At 41.8% G+C, this 27,007-nt stretch overlaps 1 protein-coding gene across 1 annotated transcript in view; it reads right to left on the reverse strand.

Moving 5' to 3' along the window:
• FGF18 (fibroblast growth factor 18) overlaps positions 1–27,007 on the reverse strand; it is a 357,374-nt gene that overhangs the window by 51,268 nt on the left and 279,099 nt on the right. The window contains exon 4 of the mRNA XM_075209783.1: positions 14,405–14,511. Coding sequence (XP_075065884.1) covers positions 14,405–14,511 — 107 coding nt within the window. The remainder of the gene's footprint in view (positions 1–14,404; positions 14,512–27,007) is intronic.

Consider the following 27,007-nt stretch of genomic DNA (forward strand, 5'->3'; position numbering starts at 1 on the left):
ACCCTGTACATGTAATTGATATGGAAATGTCAGACAGTCCCTTTCCTTACTGGGAGGAAAAGCAGGCCATTTAGAAACCCATGTACAAACTTGCTTTGCAATACCTAAGCTGCCCACCCTCCAGTGTGTACTCTGAACGAGTATTCAGTACAGCCGGGAACTTAGTCAGTAATCGCCGTAGAAGGTTACTTCCCAAAATGTGGAGAAAATGGTGTTTATAAAAATGAACTACATCTTCCACGAGGAAGGCCTTCACCATCAAAGACATCCAAGCACTGACTGTTCTCTAATGGTGGATTCAAGCAGCGATGAATTGATAGTCTGTGATGATGACGTACACATGATGAGGGTGAGGATGAAGATCCAGATGATGAAGATAACATCTTTTTTAAAACTTTCTATTTCAGTCTAGGGTTCAATCTACCCCCAAAGAGGAAAGGGACTTGGGGCATTTCCATATCACGTACCATCTTGAAAGGTTACTGTTTTGGCAATTTCTCATTATGGGTAGGGTGTCATACACAGACTGACCCCAAACTGCCTTTGTCCATTACAAATAATATTGTACAGTCTATAACGGCTGATTTTTTTTGTATTTTCTACAACTGGAGAGGGGCCTATAGAGACAGAAACCAAACTGCCTTTGTCCATTTCTTTACATATTTAACTATAAGTGTAGGGTGTAATATACACCCAAAGACGATGGCCTGCATTGCCAATATGCATAGATGGAGAGGAAGACAATCTGGTTTGTGTGTAGAATTAATGAAGGCCTTCCTACCAGGAATGAAACTGTTTTTTTGATAATTTATTAGCTTTACAATTACATTACTTATTTTACTTAAGAAACAGGTGGAGCACTAAATTTGGTTATTTTAGGCCCAAAAACATTGATTTTTCCAACAAAATAGCAAGACAAAACCAAACAAAACCAAAACCATAACACGCAACGGCGGTTTTGCAAAACCAAAACACGAAGGTAATCCAGATCCAAAACAAAAACCAAAACCAAAACACGGGGGTCAGTGACCATCTCTAATAATTATATTATTGTAACAGTTATGGGATATAGGACACAATACTGTTGGGTGATGCTGAAGCCTTAGTGACCACTTGGGTGTTTACAGTTCTTTAACCATTCTATAATAAAGATACCTTTGTATCTTCTCCTCTCTATTTGCCTGTCCAAATAACCCTAAGGTGCCAGGGGTTCCTATTGGGCACCTGACCTAACATCCTGGAATCTCACAAACTAAAAACTGGCTAAAAAAAGTCTATACATTAAGGGCCACTGCTACATGTCTGTAGTAAACACTTATCAAAAACTAAAGTCACATACACAGAGTGCATTTTTTCTCTTTAGCGAACGATTTTCATTAGCAAGAATACTAAAAAACAGTTTGCATTTTTTCAAACTTTTAGTCTATAGTTTGGATTTCAGTGTACATTAATCAAACAACTAAGACACAGGGCAAGAAATGCCTTATAAATAAATACATATTTTTCAATCAACAGAAAAGCAGAATAATATAATTGTATTTTTTGTATAAAACTGGTGCCGGGGTGGTTATCACTTCTGCCTCACAGCACTGGGGTCATGAGTTCAATTTCCAACCATGGCCTTATCTGTGTGGAGTATGTATTTTCTCCCTATGTTTTGCATGGGTTTCCTCCAGGTGCTCCGGTTTCCTCCCACACTCCAAAACATACTAGTAGGTTAATTGGCTGCTATTAAAAATTGACCCTAGTCTCTCTGTCTGTGTGTCTGTGGGTGTGTATGTTAAGGGATTTAGACTGTAAGCTCCAATGGGGCAGGGATTGATGGGAGTGAGTCCTCTGTACAGTGCTGCGGAAATAGTGGCACTATATAAATAACTGATGATGATGATGATGGTGCAATTGATTGTCATGAGATGTCTTGATTGGGCTGTTCATCTCTAACTGCACCGTACTGCCATTATAGGCAGAGAAGGTGAAACACAACTCTGAAATTCTGATAATGCCTAGAGTCCAGATAGAATGTGCTTTATATATATATATATATATATATATATATATATATATATGTGCATGTGTTATACATATAATATATTGTTTGGCTGGGTTAATATGGTGACCCTTGGTTGCAAATGCACAGAGCTATTATCAGTATTTAACGGAGGGCAAAGCCTAATGGCTGCTGGAGAGGGATCCGAAGGTCCCTAGCCTGTGAAGCTCTCCCCATAGGCCAAATTGTCCCTCGGGGTCCAGCTCCGAAAAGCCCAAGCCACCTTTGAGAATTATAGGGACTTCGGTTTAATGCAATGCTTAAATCTATGATATCTCTGCATTATGCTTTTGTTAAATAGCAGACATACTTCAATATACCAGCGTCATGCAGAAACATGTTTAAGGCTTAATGAACAGGCACCCTAGACATAAAAAGGGCCCATACTGAGTTGGACCTATGCCCATTTGTTTAAAGTACAAACTTCTGTACTGCACAAGTGTACAAACAATGTGTACGCTTACTATTGCAACTCTTTCCACTTAGAGAGGTGGGATGGGGCAGGTAAACATAGGCAGGAAGCACAGTACAGTAAAGGCGTGTTCAAGTAAATGCGACTGAGTCAGACTTTCACACAACTATATATATATAGCCATATCTCTTGCAGCTGCTGGAGGTCTAATGCAACAATTCATGCTGATGATGATTATCAGCACGAACCTTTGCAAATTCAAACAAAAATTTTAATAAATAAGTAAACAAACAACATGTCACTAAAAGTGATAACAACATCAGTGTTCAAAGGCTAAGACGTCTACTGCTCATTATAGGAATTCATGTTTGAGACTCTAACTATAACATTATTATAACTGGCCTAAAGCACAATTATTCGCAGAACTCGCTTTGATGGATGACAGCCAGACTAGCTCTACTCCAGCCAGGTTCTGGCTGGTCAGATCCAGACCCTGTCCAAAGTGGTTCGAGAACTTTCACACCATTCGATGATTCAAGAAGAGGCCTAAAAATTCCTCTCTGGCCACCAAGGCTACTGCGGCGAAGCCTATGTTAATTCTTCCATATCGCTTATCTGGAGATCAAAGGCTCTTCCACAACATCAAGGAGAGTTGCAAGCTTTATTTCCACTTGAGTCCCCGCTCCTCGGGATCAGAACAGCAAAGAGTGGGAATAGTAATATCACTTCTCCAGGGAGATCCTCAGTCCTGGGCCTTCAATTTGGGTCCAAGTAGTCCCATACTTCAATCTATAGATGCGTTTTTTTTAATGCCCTAGGACTGCTATATGATGATCTAGACCGGGTGGCTTCTGCCAAAGCACATCCCTAAAGCAAGGTCAGCAAATGGCTGAAGAGTCCTGCACTGAGATCCGGCACTGTACCACTGACATCGAATAGAACAATCCAGCCCTCCGCAATAAGTTTTGCCATGGGTTTTCAGAATAGATCAAGGATTCTCCTAACAATATTCTGCTCCAACCTCATGCAGTTGGCCATCCAGATAGATAGATGGATTAAGGAGGTCAAACCGGGGAAAGAGTCTTCATCCTCATTTGTACAATTTGATCCTTTTCTCTCTTCTAGTGACACTGCCGAGCATATGCAGTTGGGAGCTTTCCCCCGAAGAAAGGTCGAGAAGATGCTCCCTGGGTCTCTGCCTATTCTGCAGCATTAGGGGACATCTCTTTTGCGCATGCCTCAACAAACCGGGAAAAGACCAGGCCAAGCGAATGTGGAAGGTGTTCACTTAGGCCTGAAAATAGTCTCTTCCAAGAATTGATTCCTGCTCAGATTTCTGTCAATGCATATACAGTCCCTGTTTCCGCCTTCCTGGACTGTGGGGCTGCTGGAAATTTTTTGGACCCAGGATTGGCCAAGACTTTCAGCATCCAGCTATCCAACTAGAGTCAGCTATTTCTGTGTATGGACTGGAAGGCAAGATTGTTCTGCACACACACCCACTACATTTCATGGTAGGCACCCCCCATTCTGAGACATTAACACTGTACTTGATACACTGCTCCTTGGTGCCACTAATTCTGGGTCATACCCACTTTCACTCCATAACCTTCTTATCAATTGGCGTAAGGGGGAAATTGTTCAGTGGAGCTCCTTCTGTTCTTCTTCTTGTTTGACCCTACCTCTCCAGGCCATACAGGCTTTTTCGGATCTGCTGTCTCTTCCATATAGAGATTTCCAGGATGTCTTTTAAAAAAAAGTGGATATCCTTCCTCCACAATGGGAGTATGATTGCACCATTGATCTTGTTCCTGGTTTGAAACTACTTAAGGGTAGACTGTATGCTGGCTCCATTCCTGAAACCAATGCCATGGAGCCATACATGGAGAAGAATTTACAAAAAGGCTTAATTAGGCCTTCAAAGTCACCAGCAGGAGCTGGTTTCTTCTTTGGGTTATGCTCAGGGGAGTCCCTCAGTCAATATTGGCACCAGCTCAGCAGGACGAGGAGTCTAACAGCCTCTCAGGTCTTCACCAAGACAGGATGGGCTTGGCTGCTGAGAAACTGCAGGTTTGCGGCCCCTACTGAGCTTACAGACTTGAGGAATGGATAGACTAGCAGCAAGGTAATATGAAAGCGGTACCTGAGGCAGGGTCCAATGTGCAGCGGGGATCCTTCCAGAGGTTGGTGAGGCACAGCCGGGTCTGGTACACAGTGGAAGATGTCTGTCATGCCAAAGGAGAATCCAAACAGAGTAGTGAGGGCCGAGCTGGGTCTGGTACATGTTAGCAGGTGCCGTCACGCCAAAGGAGAATCCAAACAGAGTAGTGAGGTCAAGCCAGGACTGGTACACAGGGAAAACTCAGGAGATGCAGGAGAACACAGAGAGACACAGGGAGCTAGAAGACAGGGAGCAGAAGTCATGATGTATCTTGTTGCTCTGACACAGGACTTGTGTCAGAGCGCAATATATATAGGAAGACAGGGGGAGTGTGAATTACCCGCCAGGGGTCATATGATCGGCGCTGCCGCAACCCAGAAGTGACAGGCAGCCGGCAGCGCAAAGATTGAGGAGAGGTGAGTATTACAGTACCCCCTCTTTTTAGGGGTGGACTCTGGACACCCTAAACGGCTTGTTGGGAAATCTCTTGTGGAACAGTTTTAGAAGAAGGGGTGCGTGAATATCCCGAGCCAAGATCCAAGAATGGTCTTCTGGGCCATAGCCCTTCCAATCAATTAAGAATTGCAGCATCCCTCTGGATGAATTAATAATCTCTTTGACCTCGAATTCCTGATCTTGTACAGAGGTGGGAGCAGGTCTTTTCCTAAGAAAGGTAAATTTATTGATGGCCACCGGCTTGAGTCAGGGGATATGGAATACATTCAGAATTTTTAAGGTAGTGGAAGTTCAAGTCTTATTGCAACAGGGTTGGTAACCACTGGATTAGCAAATGGAGGAAGACGTGGATGGACGCCCTGGAGAGTGAAAAAGGGTGACAATGAAGTGGATTCATGAGATAGGTTGTTGTGGGTGAATTCGGCCCAAGGTAATAAGTCGACCCAATCATCGTTTGCTGGTGATACATAACATCTTAGGAATTTCGCCAATTCTTGATTTGTTCTCTCCGTTAGATCATTGATCTGAGGGTTTACCACCCTCAGATCAGCGGAGGAGAAGTTTAGCTTAATTCCACAAAGATGACAGAAGGCTCTCCAGAATTTGGCCACGACTTGGGTACCACGGTCTGAAACGATCTCATCAGGACATCCATGCAACCGAAAGATGTCTTTAATGAAGAGCTGAGCTAGGGAAGATGAAGATGGAAGAGCCTTTAGCGGTACAAAGTGGACTGCCTGGGAGAGAAGGTCAGTGACTACCCAAACCACTGAATATCCTTTAGATAATGGAAGGTCAGTAATAAAATCCATAGACAAATTGCTCAAAGGACGATCAGGAACAGGAAGTGGGTGAAGGAACCTGTATGGACTTTGTCTAGATGTTTTATTCTGTGCATAGATGGTGCAGGAGGAGACAAATAGTCGAACATCTGACAGTAGTGTCGGCCACCAATAGTTGCGGCGGATGAGTTCTTGAGTCTTCTTGATGCCAGCATTACCCACTTAAGAAGGTTGTTCCGAAGATGAAGGGGCACATAGGTCTTCCCCCTAGGAATAGCTTGGCTGGTGGGTGTAGTTGCCAGAATACATTAAGGATCAAAAATGTGTTTTGATTTAGATCTTCCTGATCGTTGGCATCAAAAGAACACAAGAGTGCGTCTGCCTTGGTGTTCTTAACTCCATGTCTAAATGTGATCTGCATATTAAAGCGAGAGAAAAAGAGAGACCATCTTGCTTGTCGTGGGTTTAAACAAGTGGCAGATTAGAGGTATGACAGATTTTTGTGGTCGGTGAAAATAGTTATAGGAAAGGATGCTCCTTCCAGTAGAAGTCTCCACTCCTCTAAGGCCAATTTCATAGCAAGCAACACACGGTCACCTATTTTGCAATTTCTTTCTGTAGCAAATTGTTTCTGGGAGAAGAATTCACAGAGGAAGTGTCTTCCAGAAGTAGATTTTTGGGACAAGACAGCCCCGAAACCAATAGTAGAGGCATCTACCTCCAGAATGAAAGGTCAGGTAGTATCTGGTTGTCGTAGAATAGGGGCAGAGGTGAAGGCCTTTTTAAGCTGAAGGTAGGCTTCCACTGTTTCTCATGGCCAAACCTTGGAGTTAGCAGACTGGTTGGTCAAGGCTGTGATAGCAGCCACTAGAGAAGAGAATCCCTGAATGAACTGTCTATAATAATTGGTAAAACCTAAAAATCTTTGAGTTGCCTTTAGACCATGAGGCTGGGGCCAGTCCAGTAAAGCCTTGAGTTTTTCTGGATCCATTTGGAGACCAGAGCCGGAAGCAATATAGCCCAGGAAAGGAAGTTAACTGGAATCAAAAATACATTTTTCTAATTTGAAGAATAATAATTGATGCTGTCGAAGTCGTCTCAAGACAGTAGAATGTTCATGGTGCGTTTTTAGGTCAGCAGAAAATTAAGGATGTCATCTAAATAGATTATTACGGAATAATAAAGTAGGTCCTGGAAGATCTCGTTCATAAAGTGTTGGGACAACGCTGGGGCATTACACAGCCCGAAGGGCATTACATTATATTCAAAGTCACTATCATGCGTATTAAAGGCCGTCTTCCATTCGTCCCCTTTCATAATTCAAATTAAATTATAGGCGTCTCGAAGGTCTAGTTTCGTGAACACAGAAGCTCCTTTATTTTGGTCGAAGAGTTCGGAAATGAGATGCAAGGGGTACCTGTTTTTTATGGTGATAGCATTCAAACCCCGATAATCGATGCAGGGGCGAGGACCCCCATCTTTCTTCTTAACGGAAAAGAAGCCGGCATCCACAGGGGAAGTAGATTTTCGAATAAAACCTCTCTTCAGATTGTCATCAATAAAGGTCGACAAAGCCTGTGATTCAGCAGAGAAAGAGGATATATCCGACCCCATGGGGGACACTTCTCAGGTAATAATTCTATAGCATTATACCATGGACGGTAGGGGGTTGCTTGGAAGCTTCTTGTTCACAAAATACATCCGCAAAGATGGCATATTGAGGCGGAATATCCGTAATGGAAGTATTAAGACAAGGGGAGTGACTAAGCGGAAGGATCCTCTGGAGACATCTGTAGTGACAAGTGGGACCCCAGGATAGCACTTGGGCTGATTTCCAATCCAGGACAGGAGGATGGGCTTTGAGCCAGGGGAGGCCTAACACCAGAGGACTGACAGCCTTAGGAATTACCAGGAAGGAGATGGATTCGTTATGGAGAGCCCCAACTTGCAGAATCAGGTGCGTAGTATGATTCATAATAGAACCCCTCATAAACTTGCTGCCATCGATGGCGGTGATAGCAATGGTTTGAAGAAGAGGGACAGTGGGCATGGAGAGCTTACTAGCAGTGTCGTCAGACATGAAATTCCCCGCGGCTCCGGAATCAATAAGTGCCAAGAGAGGAACTTGGGGATCAGAAAGACAGAGGGTAACTTCAATAGAAAAATTGGTATCATGTGGAGAGATTTCAGATCTACCTAACCTGGCTTCTCCAGAACCAGTTAGGCTTTCTCGTTTCCCCAGCACTTAGGACAAAGATTAAGGAGATGTCCAGGTTCGCCACAGTAGAGACATAAGTTATTTTTAAAACGTCTCTCCTGCTCTTATGGTGTAAGCCGAGTTTGACCCAGCTGCATGGGTCCCTCAACAGGTGTAATGGGAACTTGGATCCTTGGTGCTAAGCGAGGAATGGAACGCCGGGAGATCTCGCTCTCTAGATTTCTCTCTCTGAAGCTGATATCAATTTGATTACAGAGGGTGATGAGTGCATCCAGGGTTGCAAGGAAGTAGAGGGAGCGACAGCAGCATCAGCCACTGGGGGAGCGAAAGATGGAGGGTTAAACTGAGCTGCCAGAGTGTTCTGCAGGGTATCCATTCAAGTAGAAAGGCCTCTAAGAGATTTTAAGAGTTGGGTCTGGTTTTTCTCTTGTTCATCTAATCGACCTACTATCTGCCCCAGGAGGTCCCGTGGTGGAGGATTGCCTGCTTCTTCCATCTTTTGGGGGTCAGAGCAAACTGTTATGCTCAGGGGAGTCCCTTAGTCAGTATTGGCACCAGCTCAGCAGGGCACAGAGTCTAACAGCCTCTCGGGTCTTCAACAAGAACTTCCGCAAGGCAGGATGGGCTTGGCTGCTGAGAAACTGCAGATCGTGGCCCCTACTGATCTTACAGACTTGAGGAATGGATAGACTAGCAGCAAGGTAATACAAAAATGGTACCTGAGGCAGGGTCCAATGTGCAGCGGGGATCCTTCCAGAGGTTGGTGAGGCACAGCTGGGTCTGGTATACAGTGGCAGATGTCTGTCACGCCAAAGGAGAATCCAAACAGAGTAGTGAGGGCCGAGCCCGGTCTGGTACATGTTAGCATAAGTCCATCACGCCAAAGGAGAATCCAAACAGAGTAGCGAGGTCAAGCTGGGTCTTGTACACAGGGAAAACTCAGGAGATGCAAGAGAACACAGAGAGACACAGGGAGCTAGAAGACAGGGAGGAGGAGTCAGGAAACGTAACTTGTTGCTCTGACACAGGACTTGTGTCAGAGCGCGATATATATAGGAAGACAGGTGGAGTTTGAATTCCACGCAGGGGGTCACATGATCGGCATTGCCGCAACCCAGAATTGACAGGCGGCTGGTAGCGCGAGGATCGACGAGAGGTAATACACTTTGTAGCCAAGAAAGATGGCAGCCTGAGACCATGTATCGATTACCGAGGGCTAAACAAAATTACAAAAACACTTTTCCGCTCATCCCTGTCCTCTTTGATCAGAGATATTCACTAAGATAGACCTTTGTGGAGCTTACAATCTAATCCGCATCTGAGAAGGCGACTGTCAGACGCCGTCCCCGCGCCTCCACGCTAAGCAGGGACGGACGTCTGACTCTCCCTGAGCGTCCCGTTGCTAGGCAACGGAGACGCATCTTCCGGCGGCGGTGTGCGCATGCGCGCCCGTCGCCATGACAACGGGACGCGCTGCCGAGACTTTCTGTCGGCGGCCAGCTGTCTGGCCGCCAAATCACTGCCCACCAATGAGGGTGAAGGTCTTACTATATATATCCTGCTCTGAGATCACTAGGATGCCAGAGCAACTAGTTACCTAGCCTCCAGCGTTCCAGCCATCCTTAGTGTATTCATTCTATTGATTCCCGTTATTGACCCGGCTTCCTGACCTCGCCTTTGGATTCTCCCTGTGTCCTGCATTGATTCTTCGGTTTGACCTCGGCCTGCTAACTATCCTCTGTCTCCTGATTTTGTACCTTATCTGCCCGCTTGGTTCTGACTCGGCCTGTACCTCTACGGATTTGCCCTTACCTCGCAAGTAGCTGCCTGGGAGGGCCGCGACCTGCACGTCGTTCGCCGCAAAATCCAAAATCCCTTGCGGGGGTCCCTGGTGAATACCGGCGGCGTGTTAGACTCCGCGCCTCCTTGTGTAGCTGAGCCAATACTTGCAGGTACTAAAGTCACCTCCGTGACAGCGACAAGTGGAAGACAGCCTTGAACACCCAAATAGGTCACTATGAATATCTAGTGATGCCATTCGGCCTCTGCAACAAACTAGCAGTCTTCCAGGAATTGATCAATAACGTCCTTCATAAATTCCTGGGAACTTTTGTCGTTGTATATCATGATGATATTCTGATTTACTCTCAGTCACTACCCAACATCACCAGCATGTCAGGAAGGTCTTCCTTAAACTCTGACAGCACCATCTATATGCTAAACTTGAAAACTGTGAGTTCAAGGTCAACAAGGTCTCCTTCCTCAGGTATGTCATCACTCCTAGTGGATTTTCCATGGATCCTAGCAAGGTTCAAGTATTCTGGATTGGTTACTCCCTACAAATCTGAAAGTAATACAGAGGTTCTTGGGCTTTGCAAATTATTATAGAAGGTTTATTTGTTCTTTTTCCATCCTTGTGACACCCTTCACCGCTCTTACCCGCAAGGGGGCAGATACAGCCAACTGGTCTTCTGCGGCAATGGCTTCCTTTGAAGCTTTGAAATGTACCTTCATATTAGCCTCGGTTCTCACACATCCTAACTCGGAGTCGCCCTTCATAGTCGAGGTAGGTGTGGGAACGGTTTTATCTCAAAAAGATATTGATGACCATCGCTTCCACCCATGTGCCTACATGTCCCACAAGTTTTTGCCTGCAGAAGCCAGTTATGATGTGGGCAATCGGGAACTTTTAGCTATCAAGTGGGCCTTTGAGATGTGGCGTCACTGGCATGAAGGAGCTACGCATGTCATCTCGATATTAACCAATCATAAGAATCTCTCGTACATTGAGTCAGCCAAAGGATTAAACTCAAGATAAACACAATGGGCTCTCTTTTTTATTCGCTCCATATTTATAATCACCTTCCGACCAGGCTCAAGAAAAGTTAAGGTTAACACCCTGTCTCGCAGTTTTGTGTCTCATCAATCCACATCATCTTATGAAGACATTGTTTTCTGAGTCTCATTACAATAAGACTTCCGGACACCCTGGTATTACTAAGACCATCAAAAAGTTATCTTGTGTGGTTTTGTGCCATCTTTGTCTGCTGATATCAGGGAATACATCCTCTCTTGCAAGGTGTGCTCCAAACATAAATCTTCTCAAAGAAGCCCTCCTGATCGATTAATGCCTTTACCCATTCCTGTTAGACCTTGGACCCATCTGTTCATGGACTTTATTGTGGACTTACCCCAGTCACCAGGATATTATAAAATACCTAACACCTTCCAGTGTTCTCTTTTAAAACCTGCCTTCACCTTGAGCAAATTTAGGTCATGCCTTTCGCAGAGACCCCCGCCTGTCATAGAGAATGGATGTCAAGAGTTTGTGGTAGGAAATATTCTTGATTCTAAGAGGGTTTAAGGGTAGGTTCATTACCTGATGCATTGGAATGGCTACGGCCCAGAGCAACGTTCCTTGGTTTCGTGGAGGAATCTACACACTGACAACCTTATTGAGGAATTCTTCAACTGATTTCTTAGGAAACCGGGATGTAGGGGTACCTTCACCCCTCCTCAAGGGTGGGGTACTGTCATGGGCCACCGTGCTGCTCACAACGGCCTGTCTGTGTCTCCTCTTTGCATTCCGACTGTTGCTTAGGCAACTGGGGCATCACTTTCGACCTGAGCATCCTGGCTGTTGCCTTGGCAACCGCAATGCTCCTTTTCACTGCCGCTGTGCTCCGGGAACTGCCAAACAGCCGGGCGTGCGCGTGCAGACTTCATTTAATAATTACCAGCCTCATGGGAACCAATAAGTGCAGGTTCTACCCTGCTTCTGGATTGGACAAATTTAGGACAGTGAGGGCTTAGCCTCCCTGCCGGATATAGCTTCTGTGACTTTCTCTGCTTACCTGCTCCAGGATCCTCCTTTGTATACTCTGCTTATTTCTGTTTAACTATTGTTGTGGCCCTGCCTAAATACTGGACTTGCCTGTTTGCTCGTTTCCCTGATCCCTGCATTGATACTAGACTTGCTTGTTTGCTAATTGTCCTGACATCTGCCTGAACACTGGACTTGCCTGTTTGCTTGCAGCCATGACCCTTGCCTATATATTTGACCATTTCCGCAGATTGCCATGTTTAGAACCGTTCCATGGTTGGTATCACTCTTCTGGTGCGTCTCCAACCTTCTTTGCTATGTGCTTCAAACATAAGCTCTTACTTCTAAAGTTAGGACATGGGGGTATCCAAGTACCTGTGAGCAATACAAGCTCTACGGGAAAGGTGGCTACTATAGGCAAAGAACTGTACTGCCCGTTCTAAGAGTTCATGTTTAAGACTCTAGCTATAACACCTGGGGGTGGGAGTGGGCAGATGCCCCCCTGCACCGAGCCCAGCTTGCCTTTGGAATGGAAAAATATGCAGGGTCAGTATGAAAACAAACAACAGTAGCACTTTAATCAACTGAAACATCGCTCCAGTCCCAGACTTGGCTATGGACATGCACAAAACAACCCCTACTATTCTAAACACATTTAAATATATGTAAAGTTGTTAGAAAAGAAGGAAGGAACCTACAGTGTCAAATACATTTATGTAAAGTACTAATGTCTGAGGGACGTAAATTTAATTTATTTAAAAGACAAAGGCAACATTGAACTGTATAAGCTACTGTCCCCCTGTGTTTGCAAATTCACTGACCAAGCCATTGCTACTAGAGTGTGTCATGAAATTACTCTTTGGTTATGAGGGGGTATTAGAGTTACAATAGCCAGATATTTTACTACAGCGCCTAAAGTGATTATAGTTGAATATGACCTATTCGTACAGAGAGGGGGATATTTTCCTGGACAATGTGAGCTCATATGTTAATTGTGATCTTGATTTTTCCTTCCTGACTAAATTTTCTTAACACTATTTTCAAGCTTTATAAAATGTTGTTTTCACTTCATTTTGATCCTTTGCAAAACTGATAAGAAAATGCCTTGCTGCAAATTATATATTTAACCTAGACTCTTGGGGGTATATTTACAAGAATGCAGGTTTAAAAAAGAGGATATGTTGCCTATAGTAACCAATCAGATTCTAGTTATCATTTATTTAGTACATTCTTCAAAATGACAGCTAGTATCTGATTGGTTGCTATAGGCGACATCTCCACTTTCTCAAAACCGCAGTTTAGTAATTATACTTCTTGGTTTGAACAAGTCATTGCATGGAACTGTGGGATAGTTTGTAATACCAGCAACCAACTACATTTCTAGATATAGACTCACAGAAAAAAACTTCTATCATACCTAACAACATTCTCAATGTGATAATTTCCATGCTTTCAGCCATTAAATTATGTCCACATCCATCCAAATCATGGCCATTATGGGATGAGGACGCATCCAAACCACTGGGACGGGCTCCTTAAACTATATACAGTGGTCAAAGTGAGCTGGTATACAACAGTATGACATAACACAACTTCTCCTACTGCCTTCATTGTAAATCTATTAAATTGCATTTATTTATAGTTATTATACCGTCACTTCTAAATTTCCAAACATCCACTAAATTTCTACTTCAAACAGTATATATATATATATATATATATATATATATATATATATATATATATATATATATACACCAAGCAGCCACGACATTAAAACCATTGACAAGTGAAGTGAGTAACATTGATTTTCTGAATACAATAGCACCTGTCAGGGGTGGGATATATTAGGCAGCAAGTGAACAGTAAGTTCTTGAATTTTCTGTGTTGATAGCAGGAAAAATCAGCAAAAGTGAGGATCTGGGTCAGAGCATTTCCAAAACAGCAGGTCTTGTGAGATGTTCCCTGTATGCAGTGGTTAGACCCAGCAATAAATTGCATATATGTCAGTAAGGGATTTATATGCCAATAAAATAATTTTTATGTTTTATTTATTATTTTTTTACAAAGCAGGTAGCTGAAAAGCAATGCTTTTGTGAAAATAGTGTGCCATATTTTACGCACAGAGTGGGAAAAAAACCACATTTAAATGCAATAACAAAATGTTCAATAAAAATTGTTCAAAGGGGTGTACATTTTTTCTAGTGGTACGACCTGTTGAAACGGTATAGTGAAATTAGCAATTTAATGACTCCATAAGAAGGGCTTTCTTGAGTTTTATATGGTATTTCCAATTCCTTTCACTGGAAACTTAACTTAGGATTCAGAATTTCTAAGAATCCAGACTACTGATGTATTTGGATAGTATGATTATTTCAAATTTGGTTGCTTTGATTGTTTTACTGCAACAGGCATCCAAAATGAAGCATGGAATTAGTATCCTATAACGTCATACCATATTTTTGGTTATCTGTCTTTAGTAATTTACTAATGTGAAAAACTTACCTTCCCAACAAGCTTGCCTTTTCTATTCATGCAAAGGTAAAATTCTGTCTCTTTTCCTTTAATCCGGACTTGACTGCCAAAAGTGTCAGTTTCCACAAGCAGCTGGGCTTATAAAGAAAGAAAGAAACATTATTGAACTGAGCTGCATATTGTTATATGTGCAAGTAATAATATCATAATAATATACCATGTGCAAGACCCAATAGTGTTATGCATATCATCTGTTATATTCATATATATAATGCTGAGGACGGCTGGTTTTAACTTATTGAGCTGTCATCTGCATACATCTAATATATAAAAAAGATATAAACTAAAAAATACTACCATATTGATTAAACTATTCAAATGAATACAAATGTACTATCAGCACATTAGCTTAGTGGTTAGCACTTCTGCCTCACAGCCTTATCTGTGTGGAGTTTGTATGTTCTCCTCGTGTATGTGTGGGTTTCCTCCTACTTTCCAAAAACATACTAGCAGATTAATTGGCTGCTATTAAATTGACCTTAGTATCTCTTTCTTTAGGGAATTTAGACTGTAAACTCCAAATAGGCAGGGACTGTGTACATTCTCTGTACAGCGAAGCGAAATTAGTGGCGCTACGTAAACCCGTGGTAAGGCCTCACTATTAAGCACTTTTTTACTCAAATGTCGGCTTACCTCTTTCTCCCCAAATTTCCCTCCTTTTGTTCTGATGTATACATCAATAAATGATAATTTTTGAAAACTTTATACCTGCCACCTGAATTTAGTATATTGAATTCTGCCTTTATGAGAGTTTTTTGTGGATTATTATTATTCTTTCAGCTGGTATATGAGTTGTGTGAATTTGTTAAAAAAAGATGTTTAAGAGGTCAATAAGAGTTGGAAGCATTTGAGTCCAAAACTCCAGACGTAAAATTTGTACCATACATGAAAAGGCATTTACACTTTGATCATAAGATAGGTGCAACTCAAAATAAACAAGTAAATGCGTACACATGAATACACATTTAATATATTATGATGTGTATGCGTATTGAGACACCATTCATCATCATCAATTTGGATTTATTGTTAAGGAAAAATAAAACACATTTTAGATAACAAGTGAATGTAGGGATAGTAGTGTCAAGTAGTAAAAAAATAGCATTTATGTATTACTGGACCAGCCATAAATTGCTTGGGTAAACTGGTGATGGCGATACTACAAGTGTCAGCATAAACATGGTTGCTAGGGCATGCTGGCACTTGTAGAACTACAAGCGCCAACATGTCCTAGCATCCAGGGCCCATTGGAACCTTAAGTATCACTTTAAAAAATACTGTAAAAAATAAAACACAAGCAGGAAAATATGCTTAATTTAAATATAGACTTCCAAGCCGTCATTAACCAATTTTTTATTCACCTAAATCCACAAGGATCCCTTTGTTTCTCCCAGTGTTTAATCCAAAACAAATAAACCATTGACAATGCTAACCTGATTGGTCAGAATGTGAGAAAGACATCCTGATTGGTTAGTTATGGCTATATCTCACATGGGGTCTAGCTGTATGAACCTCACTGTATCAATGAGGTTCATTGATACAATATATGAATGTATCAATGAGGTACATTGCAGCTAGACAACAAGTGGGATTAGACGCAACTAACAACTCAGAACAGCTCTCTCACGCTCTGATCAATTGTTTAATTGCTGACAGGCCTTGGGACTCCATAAGGAGCAGGTTAGCATTGTTATTTTCTCTTTATTCCATTTGTATTGAAAGCTGGAAGATAGAGAAGGCTTTAGGGGATTTTTTCAGGGTGTTTGTTTTTTGTTTTTTTCACTGTATATTTTGAGATGGTACTACAGGCCTCAGCAGGCCCAGGAGGCCAGGGCATGTGAGTGAGTGTAGTTCTACAAGCGTCAGAATGTCCTGGCAGCAATGGGTATACTGGTAATCTAGTTTTACAAGTATCAGCATACCCAGGCAGTTTATGGCTGTCAGGGCTTGCTGGGACCACCAGTGCTACCTATAAAAATGGTATTTTTTAATACTTAACATTATTACCCAACACTGCTGCACAAGGGTGTTTGGATGGGCCTCTATTTTTTTCCTAGGCAGGGGAGCCCATATTTTTTATTTTGAGGGCCTGATTTCGGGGCTCCCCTAGGGAGCTCAAACTTTTGGGAGAGGCACCTGTTTATAATTTATTTATAGATTGAAAGCTTTTTTATTTTTTAAAAGGACCATGCTGATGGTCATCATACTCTCATCAACCTTTAATCCAGCTGCGGAACTAGCATTGGTGCAGCAGGTGCCCCGAGATAAAGGGGCCCGCTGCATTGCAGATGCAGAGGGACAGATGCCCCAGTTCCCTAGTCCCTGCCCCTCTGCACCGGGGCCCATAGCTCACTGGTTCTGCCTCTGCTTTAATTAGCTCACAATTACATGAACAAGTTTTTATTGTTCACTGACTATGCTTGAATGCTCCTTCCCTGCGCAGTACAAAAATACATGATTTACACTAAAAAACAGGGCTTGCGTCCAACTCAAAATGATCCCCTTATTATTCAAATGATAAATTCACAATGTGAATAAGATATTAACATTCCAAATAATGGTCTACTTCACAATGCTATTACAAATAAAATTTCTTAAAGCTATGTTAACAACCTCCAGTTTTAAAATTAGGTTTGTCATTTTATAGCCTCCCACATGTAATAAACAGGTTGTACTGTCCCAGAATTAGAACATGTAGTATTCAATATTTGGCCCCAACTGTCCAGAACCCAATGCAATAGGAAGTCAGAAACTTAAGGCCCCAATGCAGCTGCTATAACCATTGGATCACCACTTGGTTGTGAGCTTTAGTAGACAACCTTTGCTGGTTCCTTCTCCTATTCTAGTTTTACCTCTACCAACACTAAGGCAGACACCTCCTTCTATTGGTTCCAGAAGACAGTGGACAGAGACAAATAACATGTAGCAAAACAGATCACAAGCACTGATTATTTCAGGAAAATGAGTGTGCTGATTTTGCGGGTGGCAGTGAGCTGTCCATTGGTGTGATTGTATGTGATCATGTAAGTACAGAAATGGAGGTAAACAGGGAGATGCAGAGATAAAGTAGCAGTAGTGTAGTGTGAGCGTAAAACTGATGCCGAATATTGCAGTACCAAATGGACGTCTACATGAAATAAAGTCCAGAGATCTAACATGCATATAGCTGTCAGCAGACTATGGCCTGTTTTTTTATACTTGACCATAAGAAATGCAACCTAAGCGTGCAATCTTGTTGGGTCAGATTCTGTGTGCTGTGGACTTGAATAGAGAAGATAAACACACAGTCTCATGGCCAGTATACAAAATACAGTTGAGTCGGGTAGCAAGTATGTAAAGCATAGCCCAATCTGGTGGCACATTCATGTGATCGATTTGATGGGATTAATTATTTTAGTTGCTAAAAGCAAAACTGGTGTGAAAAGTGTTCTCTATATTGATATACTTGCCACAAGATTGGTCTCTACTTTCCACTAGATTTAACTGTCCTTTTATAGTTGCCTCCAGATGTTGGTCTTTATATATTTGTGCCACCAGATTGGTATATGTTTGGCAAACCTACTACCAGATAAAAGTCTACTTTTTTATACTTATCTGAAGCAAGCTATGTAAACATATACTGTTGTAATTAAATGAAAAGTGTTTTTCCCAAATGCCTCAAACTCAATCTTCCGAACAGTCAAAATAAGCTATTTCTGTTGACAAGACAATAATCCCAACAACTCAAGCTCACTGTCTAGGTATCATTCCCCACATCCAATCTGTATCCAAATCATGTTACATACATCTAAGAAGCAGAATGCGCACATATCTCACACAGGACACTGTTTAATTCATGCACTCATAATCTCCCGTTGAGTATTCTAATTCCCATTTTACTGTTTTTAAGTGCTCCTAACCAGACTTTCAACCCTAGTATCTATTTTCAATACAATGGCTAGACTTATTTTCCTCGCAAAATATTTTTCTATTTATGCTCCTCTTTGTAAATCACTATATTTATTGCCTGTGTTTTACTGCATCCAATATAAAAAACCATATAAATAACATACAAAGCCATTAACAAAACTGACCAACATACATATCTTCATAAAATAAGTTCCAACTTGATGCAAACTCTGCCTGAGATCTGCACCTTTCATCCTCACTTATTACTTGCTTCAATTCCCTGTTACATGACTTATTGGGTTGCACCTACTGTGTGGAATTCCCTCCCTCGTACAACTAAATTTTCCCCTAACCCAGGGTTTCCCAAACCCAGTCCTCAGGGCTCCCCAACAGTGCATGTTTTCCACATCTCCTTGCTGGAGCACAGGTGTAATCATTACTGACTGACACATTGTAACAGAGCCACAGGTGGTCCTAATTATGTCACATGTGATCCGGAAAACCTGCACTGTTGGGGAGCCCTGAGGACTGGGTTTGGGAAACCCTGCAACCTCTAAACTTCCAAGCATACCCTGTAAACTCAGCTCTTTATGCAAGCTTATCAGATTCCCAAACCATCTTATTAACCTCCCTAGACTATTCTACCCAATTACCAAACCCTCTATACTAAGGGGTATATTTACTAAATTGCGGGTTTGAAAAACTGAAGATGTTGCCTATAGAAACTAATCACATTCTAGCTTTTATTTATTTAGTACAGTCTACAAAATTACACCTAGAATCTGATTGGTTGCTATAGGCAACATCTCCACTTTTTGAAACCCGCAGTTTAGTAAATATACCCCTATGTCTAACTTCCCTAGTAACAAGGGGTGAAGCTGCTACATTTCCACAGCTAGAGGAGCCCACCACACCTGTTAAAGTCTGGATGTGGTTTTTTTTCACCCATGGGTTGTACATGGGGACCAATGTATTGTGTATTGTATTGGATGCAATACACAAAGCATTGGATGTATTTTGTGCACTCAGTCCACAAAAGGTTTAATTATGCTTAATAAGTTAGGTAATTAAATTTATCAAAAGTCTATTGATCCATGTCCAAACACGCCACAAGTAAGGCACACTGTGCCTGATCCTGAATTGGACATACATCAGTTTGCATCACATAATATACATACATTTTATTACACATTCCCACAAAAAAGCCACGTCTATATTTAAGACTACTTGTGACTGAAGAGTGGGTTGGGTTAGGGAACATAGGTTGAATGTAGGCAGATTACAGTATGGACATTTTGTTATAACTGCAAGCAGATGCAGATCAGCACAGAGACATTTACGCCTGTCAAAGCCGTAACAACTGCCAGTGCCTGAGGGCTGGTACAACACACACTGATGAGGATGATGGTCACCAGCATTAGCTAGTCGATTCTCATAGGCTGATTGTGAATCTGAAGCTCATAGGTGCTTTCTTCATTGATTATGCATATACTATTCGATTTTGTGGTAGTATTCTAAATATAAGTTTTGCTACTTTCATTCATACGTGAGAAGGAATTCTTTATATCTGTTGTATTATATCAGGTCTAAAACTGTGTACACACTACAGAAAATTACTGCAGATGCAAGATGCAATTTCTGCAATAATTTTACTTTTACCAATGACTGAAAGTCTCAATGAGCATGTTGATGCATATACATACAGACCTACACGCTGACTACCACGACAATACTTACCCCGATCTCTCATAACCATCATGACTCTGCACACTCCATGGAGATCTGCCTATACTGCCGGTCGTGGGTACGTACACACTTCAGAATTTGCCAGACATCGTGTTGATCGTGATTTTTTTAGTCAGTTTATAAAATTAAATCAATCGTGGGAGCGTACACGACAGTGTGACATCAGACCCAACAGTCGTTTATTGTGTGATTGGCATGATGATTGGTTGAAAAACCTACAGTGTGTACCAAGTTTAATAGCAAATTAGGTTTTCGCTGTCAAGCCAAATGTTAACAAACTTTTCTTGTGCCTAAGACATGGTTGCATGTGCATGCATATGTGGGTGTATGAAGGGTTGGCAGAACATGGTAAGCCTGCTAAGCGAGGCAGGAGGAAGCTGAGCCCCGCCAGCCTGCCTGCACTGGAAAATGTCCATGGTGCCTGCCCCCTTGGTACTCTGAAGGCTCGCTCTGTACAGAGCAGGGATCAGAATAGGGGCTGGAATATGGGGGAGCAGTGCATGCACAATGATACCCCAAAGGGCAATGCCAGCAACAGTTTCAGGTGTATATATATCTGACATAAACCTGGCGCATATGATACAGGTGCAGAGCTCGACGCATGGACGTGATGCATGCAACTCAGCATATAGTTGTAAATATGCCATTCTTACAGGCAGTTTATTTAAGTATAAATTACTCCCAACATGGGTACAACTCAGCATTAGGTCCACTGTGCATTTATTTACATATTCAAGCAAATAAATGTATTTTATAATAGGCATTTAAAACATTTGACACTTAAAGACTGTCAGATATCCTCTTACTTTAAGAAGTTGGGTGCAACTGACAAATTTTAGTAGAAAACCAATAAATTTTAGTACCTGACCAATTCCTTAACTTCCACAAGTATCCCACAAAATTCTGCAAATTATTATTACAGCAAGGAATATAAACCTATGTGATCAAGTATGTATCCAAGTTAGGCTGAGGTGTATCCAAGTTAGGTTGTAGGTGTAATCATAAGTGTTAATGAACAGAGTTATTTGAAGCCAAGACTCTTGTCAATACCATTCATCATATCATATTTCACAATTGCAACCTGATTTTTTTCTGATTACATGAATAGTGGTTTATCCATTCCTACACTCTTTCTAAATTTGGCTAACCTATTACTGTTTTCAGTGTTTTGTAATACATGACATCTCTGGCAATGCATTTTTAATCTATTGTACTCTAGTAAGTGGCACTGTAAATTTGTCACGCACTGATGTTTTTCACATATTTTATATAGCTTTACTAGTGTGAGTTATAATGTGTTTGTCAAGAGTAACTTATGCTTATTATATTGGTGGTAGTCAGTGTATCGATGCTGACTACCACAACAATACTTACCCCGATGTGGTGACCCCCAACGGTTCCTTCCCGACCTGGCTCCAGGACGACTGCTGTGACCAGCGACTGCAAGGGATCGCGACCTATGAAGAATCTGAACAGTTTTGATGATGTCAATGTCGATGGCAATGCTTTTTTCTTTGCTGTTAAGGTGGAAATGCAAGTATGCGGGCATAGACAATGTACAACGCTAAGCAAAGTACATTGTCTATGCCTGCATACATACATTTCCACCTTAACAGCAAGGAAAATAGCGTTACGGTCAGCAGTGACATCATCAAGACTGTTCGGATTCTTCATAGGTCGCGATCCCTTGCATTCGCCGGCCACAGCGGTCGTCCCGGAGCTAGGTCGGGAAGGAGCCGTTCGGGGTCACCATGTCGTGGTAAGTATTGTCAGATTAACGGCAGCCATTATTCCATACCCCACCCTATTATATAACATTATTCTAAGAAATGCAGAAATGGATCGTTAAATAAAATACACCATGATGTCCAATTTTTTTTACATTCATGTTTATATATTTTTTTAATTATATTCTTTTTACTTTTGTTACAGCCAATTACCCTAACTACCATCAGGACAATTAATGCAGGTGTATTCTCACTTTATAGCTCTTTATTTTTTCCTATATCTGTACTGGTGGGTCTTTCATTAACCAATACTGTAGGAAGGAACTTGCTAAGATGCATACAAGCTTCACTGCACCACCTCCCACATGATGAGATAGATTTTTTTTTTTTCTATAGAATGCAAGCTATGGTAAAATATATCTTTCTATCAGTTGCTTACACATGTAATTATATGCTAAAACAGTCTCCATTCGAAAGACTTTATACCAGTGATGGTCAACTTGATAGACTTTAAGGACTGTATGTGTGTTGCTACCTATGTGAAAGCATTGCTTGGTGTGATAACATATTTAGTTAGCATACACTTTAGTTATAGTCTACATACAGCAACTTAATTTTATTTGTAAAATATTTTTATTTGATTTCTATTCGCAAATAACTGGCTACTGCAATACAATCCATCTATATTCCAATAAAATGCTGGAGTTCATAGAACAGAAGGATCTGATTTTTCATGTGGTTCAAAATCTGCCAAATAACAGTGCCAGAACAAGCAAAAAAAATCTATCCCCATTCTACAGTGCTGAGGAATTTGTTGGCATGCTATAAATAAAAGATTTTACATGTGGAGGAGTAAAAGACAAGGACACATCCCAATTTGAGTATGAAAACTTTGCAAGATTACTCAGTGTTATATAAATAGCCATAATAGCTAGAGATGCACGGGCTCAGTTTGCGGAAAACTGAGCCCATTCGAACATAGCTGATCCGAGTACAGAGCCGAACCAGCTCAGTACTTTTGCGCGCCCTCAGAACTGAAAACGAGGCAAAACGTCATTGTCGCGTTGGTGGATCTCACGATTTTTGGATTCTATAAGTACTGCTCTCCACGGACACAGATGGGGTAGCAGGGTTGTTGGAAGTCTCCAGTGCAGTTGGGCAACATCATAGCTAGAACAGAAAGAGGAGGGGTGGCAGTGTTCTTCAAAGTCTGCAGTCACATTCTACAGAGTTATAGTTCACATAGAAACAGAAGAGGTGGAAGTTTTCAGTGCTAAACTCAAATAATAGGGCTAGCATTGTTCTTAAAAGTCTCCAGTGACATTCTACTGTTCCATAGCTCACCCAGAAACAGGAGAGGTGGCAGTGTTCAGTGCTGAAACAGAAATTCAATTAATAGGTCTGACAGTGTTCTTAAAAGTATCCAGTCCCATTCTACTTTGCCATAGCTCACCCAGAAACAGGAGAGGTGGCAGTGTTCAGTGCTGAAACGGAAATTCAAATAATAGGGCTGGCAGTGTTCTTAAAAGTCTCCAGCCACATTGTATTGTGCTACTATAGTTTAAACAGAAACAGGAGAGGTGCTAGTGTTCTTGCCAGGGTAAAGTATACATGCCATTGCTCATTTTCAGGGCTGAAAGAGAAATAATAGGGGTGGCAGTGTTTTTAAAAGTCTACAGTCACATTGTACTGTGCCATAGCTTATACAGAAACAGGAGGGGTGGCAGTGTCTTTGTCTCTCACATTGCTCTGTGCCATTGCTCATACAGAAACAGGAGGGGTGGCAGTGCTCTTGTCACTCACCAGTCTCCAGTCACATTGTTCTTGTCACTCTCCAGTCTCAGTCATGATGATATTAATTTCTCTAAATCATGTGCTAAAATCTATGTTCAAGTGCATAGTGGTTTTAAGTCAGGGAAACAAAAATCTAAAAAAACCATTTACCTTATTAAAGAAAAAGAAACCTCTGTAATAAAGGTGACAGTTAACTGTAGAAAAACATAAAATTGACAAAATGCCATTCTACCCAAAATATTAACAAGCGTACCAGCATCAGCTAGCTCCCTTCTCTCATCATCATCATCATCATCAACATTTATTTATATAGTGTCAGCAAATTCCGTAGGGAACAATTGGGAACAAACATTAATTAAACAATATTGGGAAATACATACAGAGAGGTAAGAGAACCCTGCTAGCAAGCTTACAATCTATGGGACAATGGGAGTTTGAAACACAAATACAAAAAACATAAACATAGGAACGGCACTAATGATTAATATAGTAAAGTGTAAGACTAATAGTCAAATAATAAATACTGACTTCCTCTATAACAAAAAAATCTCAATCATGTGTTTCTTCTATGATCTCAACCCTATACGTGTTGCAACTAGTCACCAAAGCAGTGACTAAACTATGGTAATGACACTGAACAAAAGATGACCAAATAGTGCACGATGATAAGTCTGTTTTCCATCTCATATATTTCCCTGATGACATATAAAAATATCAAAGAAAGGAAAACAGTGCAGACTGATATATGCAAAATATATATACTCAAGACTCCATCCCTCGCGTGTTTTAACATGCAACACCACACATCACCAGGTGATTCCTCCAATGCCAGCACAGCAATCATTGGAGAAAATTGAAAAGATGGAAATCGACATTATAGATGAAGGAAAGCACTTTATACTACATGCCAGTGATTGAATATAGTTCTTGTAAGTGCATACCCTTAGGGGGTTATCAAGGATGGAATCGCCTGGTGATGTGCGGTGTTGCATGTTAAAACACACGAGGGATGGAGTCTTGAGTATATACATTTTGTATATATTAGTCTGCACTATCTTTCCAAGTTGCTAAGGATAGGATTCCTCTGAAGAATTCTTGAGCGTTAGTCCCGCTGCTGCTGGGGGTGGATCTTTAACCCAGAAGTAGACCTTGAAGAAGACTGCTAGTAGTTTATAACAATTGACTGTTAAACAATCCTTTGCAAGAGGAAGCAAGTATGAAAGCTGTCACCCAGTTGTGAAGTGGATCACAGACGCAATTGCGATCATACTAGTATTAGATCTGCGTCCAATAGAAGCAATTAATGCGCTTGGTTTTAGAGAGTTAATTGAGGTCCTGAGTCCCCGTTACCAAATTCCATCATGAAATCATTTTTCTAGAAAATAAATTCCTCACCTCTACCAGAAGGTTCCATAAAATGTAATTATTGGGCTTCAAAAATGACATTCTACCCACTATACACTTAACCACAGATATGTGTTCAAGTGGAAGTGGGCAAACTAAAGATTATATGACTGTGACAGCCCACTGGGTTGGTGAATTGCCTTCAACAGCAACAGCAGCAGCATGTACCCAACAACGCCAGATTATTCAGAGGCAGGCTACTCTGTGTATCAGTGGCTTCACTAATGTAACAGATTCTGGATACTTCTACTACTAATCTTGATTAGCGCTGGCTTACCTGAGGTGCGGAGTCTAACGATCTCCCCGGCGTTCACCAAGAACCGCCGCAAGGCGGGGTGGGCTTCGCTGCCAGGAGTCGCAGGTCACGGTCCTCAGGTTCGCCTTAAGATGTAGTACAGCGGAGTGGAGCGGAGGTTGCGGAGTCAGACAAGCCGGTTCGGTATACAGGAATGGAGTCAGGCAGAATCAGGAGGCAATTCGGAGTCAACAAGCCAGGTTCGGTACACGGGTCACAAGAACAGAAGAATGGTCAGCAAGCCGGGTCGGTACACAGGGATAGGAGAGCCAGAGTAGTCAAACAGGCAGAGATCAGCACACAGGAAGACACAGGAGACTGGAAGACATAGCAATCCACGAAGCACAGGAGCTAGGAACAGGTAAGTGATGCTCTGACACTCAGCGAGTGTCAGAGTGAGGTTTTTATCCTGACAGGGATTCAAAATCCCCGCCTCTAGGTTGTGGTCATGTGACCGCCTCCGGGTGCGGTCATGTGGTCTTGGATGCGGAAGTGCGGCTTCCAGAGCGGCGGAGAAGCTAAGTCCGTTACAGTACCCCCTGCCATAAAGGTGGACTCCGAACACCTAATAGGGTTTTAAGGGAAATTTTTTATGGAATAATTTAAGTAGACGGGGAGCATGCAGATCAATGGCTCTTACCCATGAGCGCTCCTCAGGGCCGTAACCCTTCCAATCCACCAAGAACTGTATAGCACGAGAATCTAGGATAGTTTTAATCTCATATTCGACTTGATCCCGATCCACAACAGGAGGAGGAGTTCTAGATGAGGTGGAGAATCTGTTGGTTACCATCGGTTTTAACAAGGAGACATGAAAAACATTAGGTATGCGTAAAGAGGATGGCAGACTCAATCTAAAGGCTACGGAATTAATAATCTCAGAAATAGCGAATGGGCCAATGAATTTGGGAGCAAATTTTTTACTGGGAACTTTTAAACGAATGTTTTGGGTGGATAGCCATACCCTGTCACCGACTGAAAAACTTGGGGTCACTCTCCTCCTTTTATCGTACAATTTTTTGGAACGAGTGGTTGCTTTCTTTAAATTTATCTTGGTCTGTTCCCAAATAGCGGAGAAGTTACAAAACAGAGAGTCCACCGCCGGAACTTCAGAAGATGTGATTTGCGAGAAGGTGGGTAGTCTAGGATGGCAGCCATAAAGAACAAAAAAGGGGGAGTTAGAGATGGCCTCATGGAAATGGTTGTTATGGGCGAACTCGGCCCAAGGGAGAAGGTCCACCCAGTTATCTTGGTTACTTGAGATAAATATTCTTAGAAACTTCTCTAATTCTTGGTTAGTTCTCTCTGTAGACCCATTGAACTGTGGATGATATGCGGAAGAAAAATCAAGTTTAATTCTGGACTTATTGCAAAACGACCTCCAAAATTTTGATATGAACTGTGATCCACGATCGGAAACAATATGTTGAGGACAGCCATGGAGGCAAAATATTTCTTTAATAAAAATATCGGCTAAGGAGGAGGAAGAAGGAAGGCCTTTAAGAGCAATAAAATGGGCTGTTTTAGAGAAGCGATCCATGACCACTAGCACCACAGTACAGTATTTGAAAGGAGGAAGGTCTGTGATAAAGTCCATTGAGATCTGTGACCACGGGTAATCAGGAATGGGTAATGGGAGCAAACATCCATAAGGCTTTTTCCTAGAGGTCTTGTGTTGAGCACATTTGGAACAAGCAGAAACAAATCTCCTCACATCGT

This window comes from Mixophyes fleayi, chromosome 4, assembly GCF_038048845.1.
Source record: "Mixophyes fleayi isolate aMixFle1 chromosome 4, aMixFle1.hap1, whole genome shotgun sequence".
Classification (NCBI taxonomy): Eukaryota; Metazoa; Chordata; class Amphibia; order Anura; family Limnodynastidae; genus Mixophyes; species Mixophyes fleayi.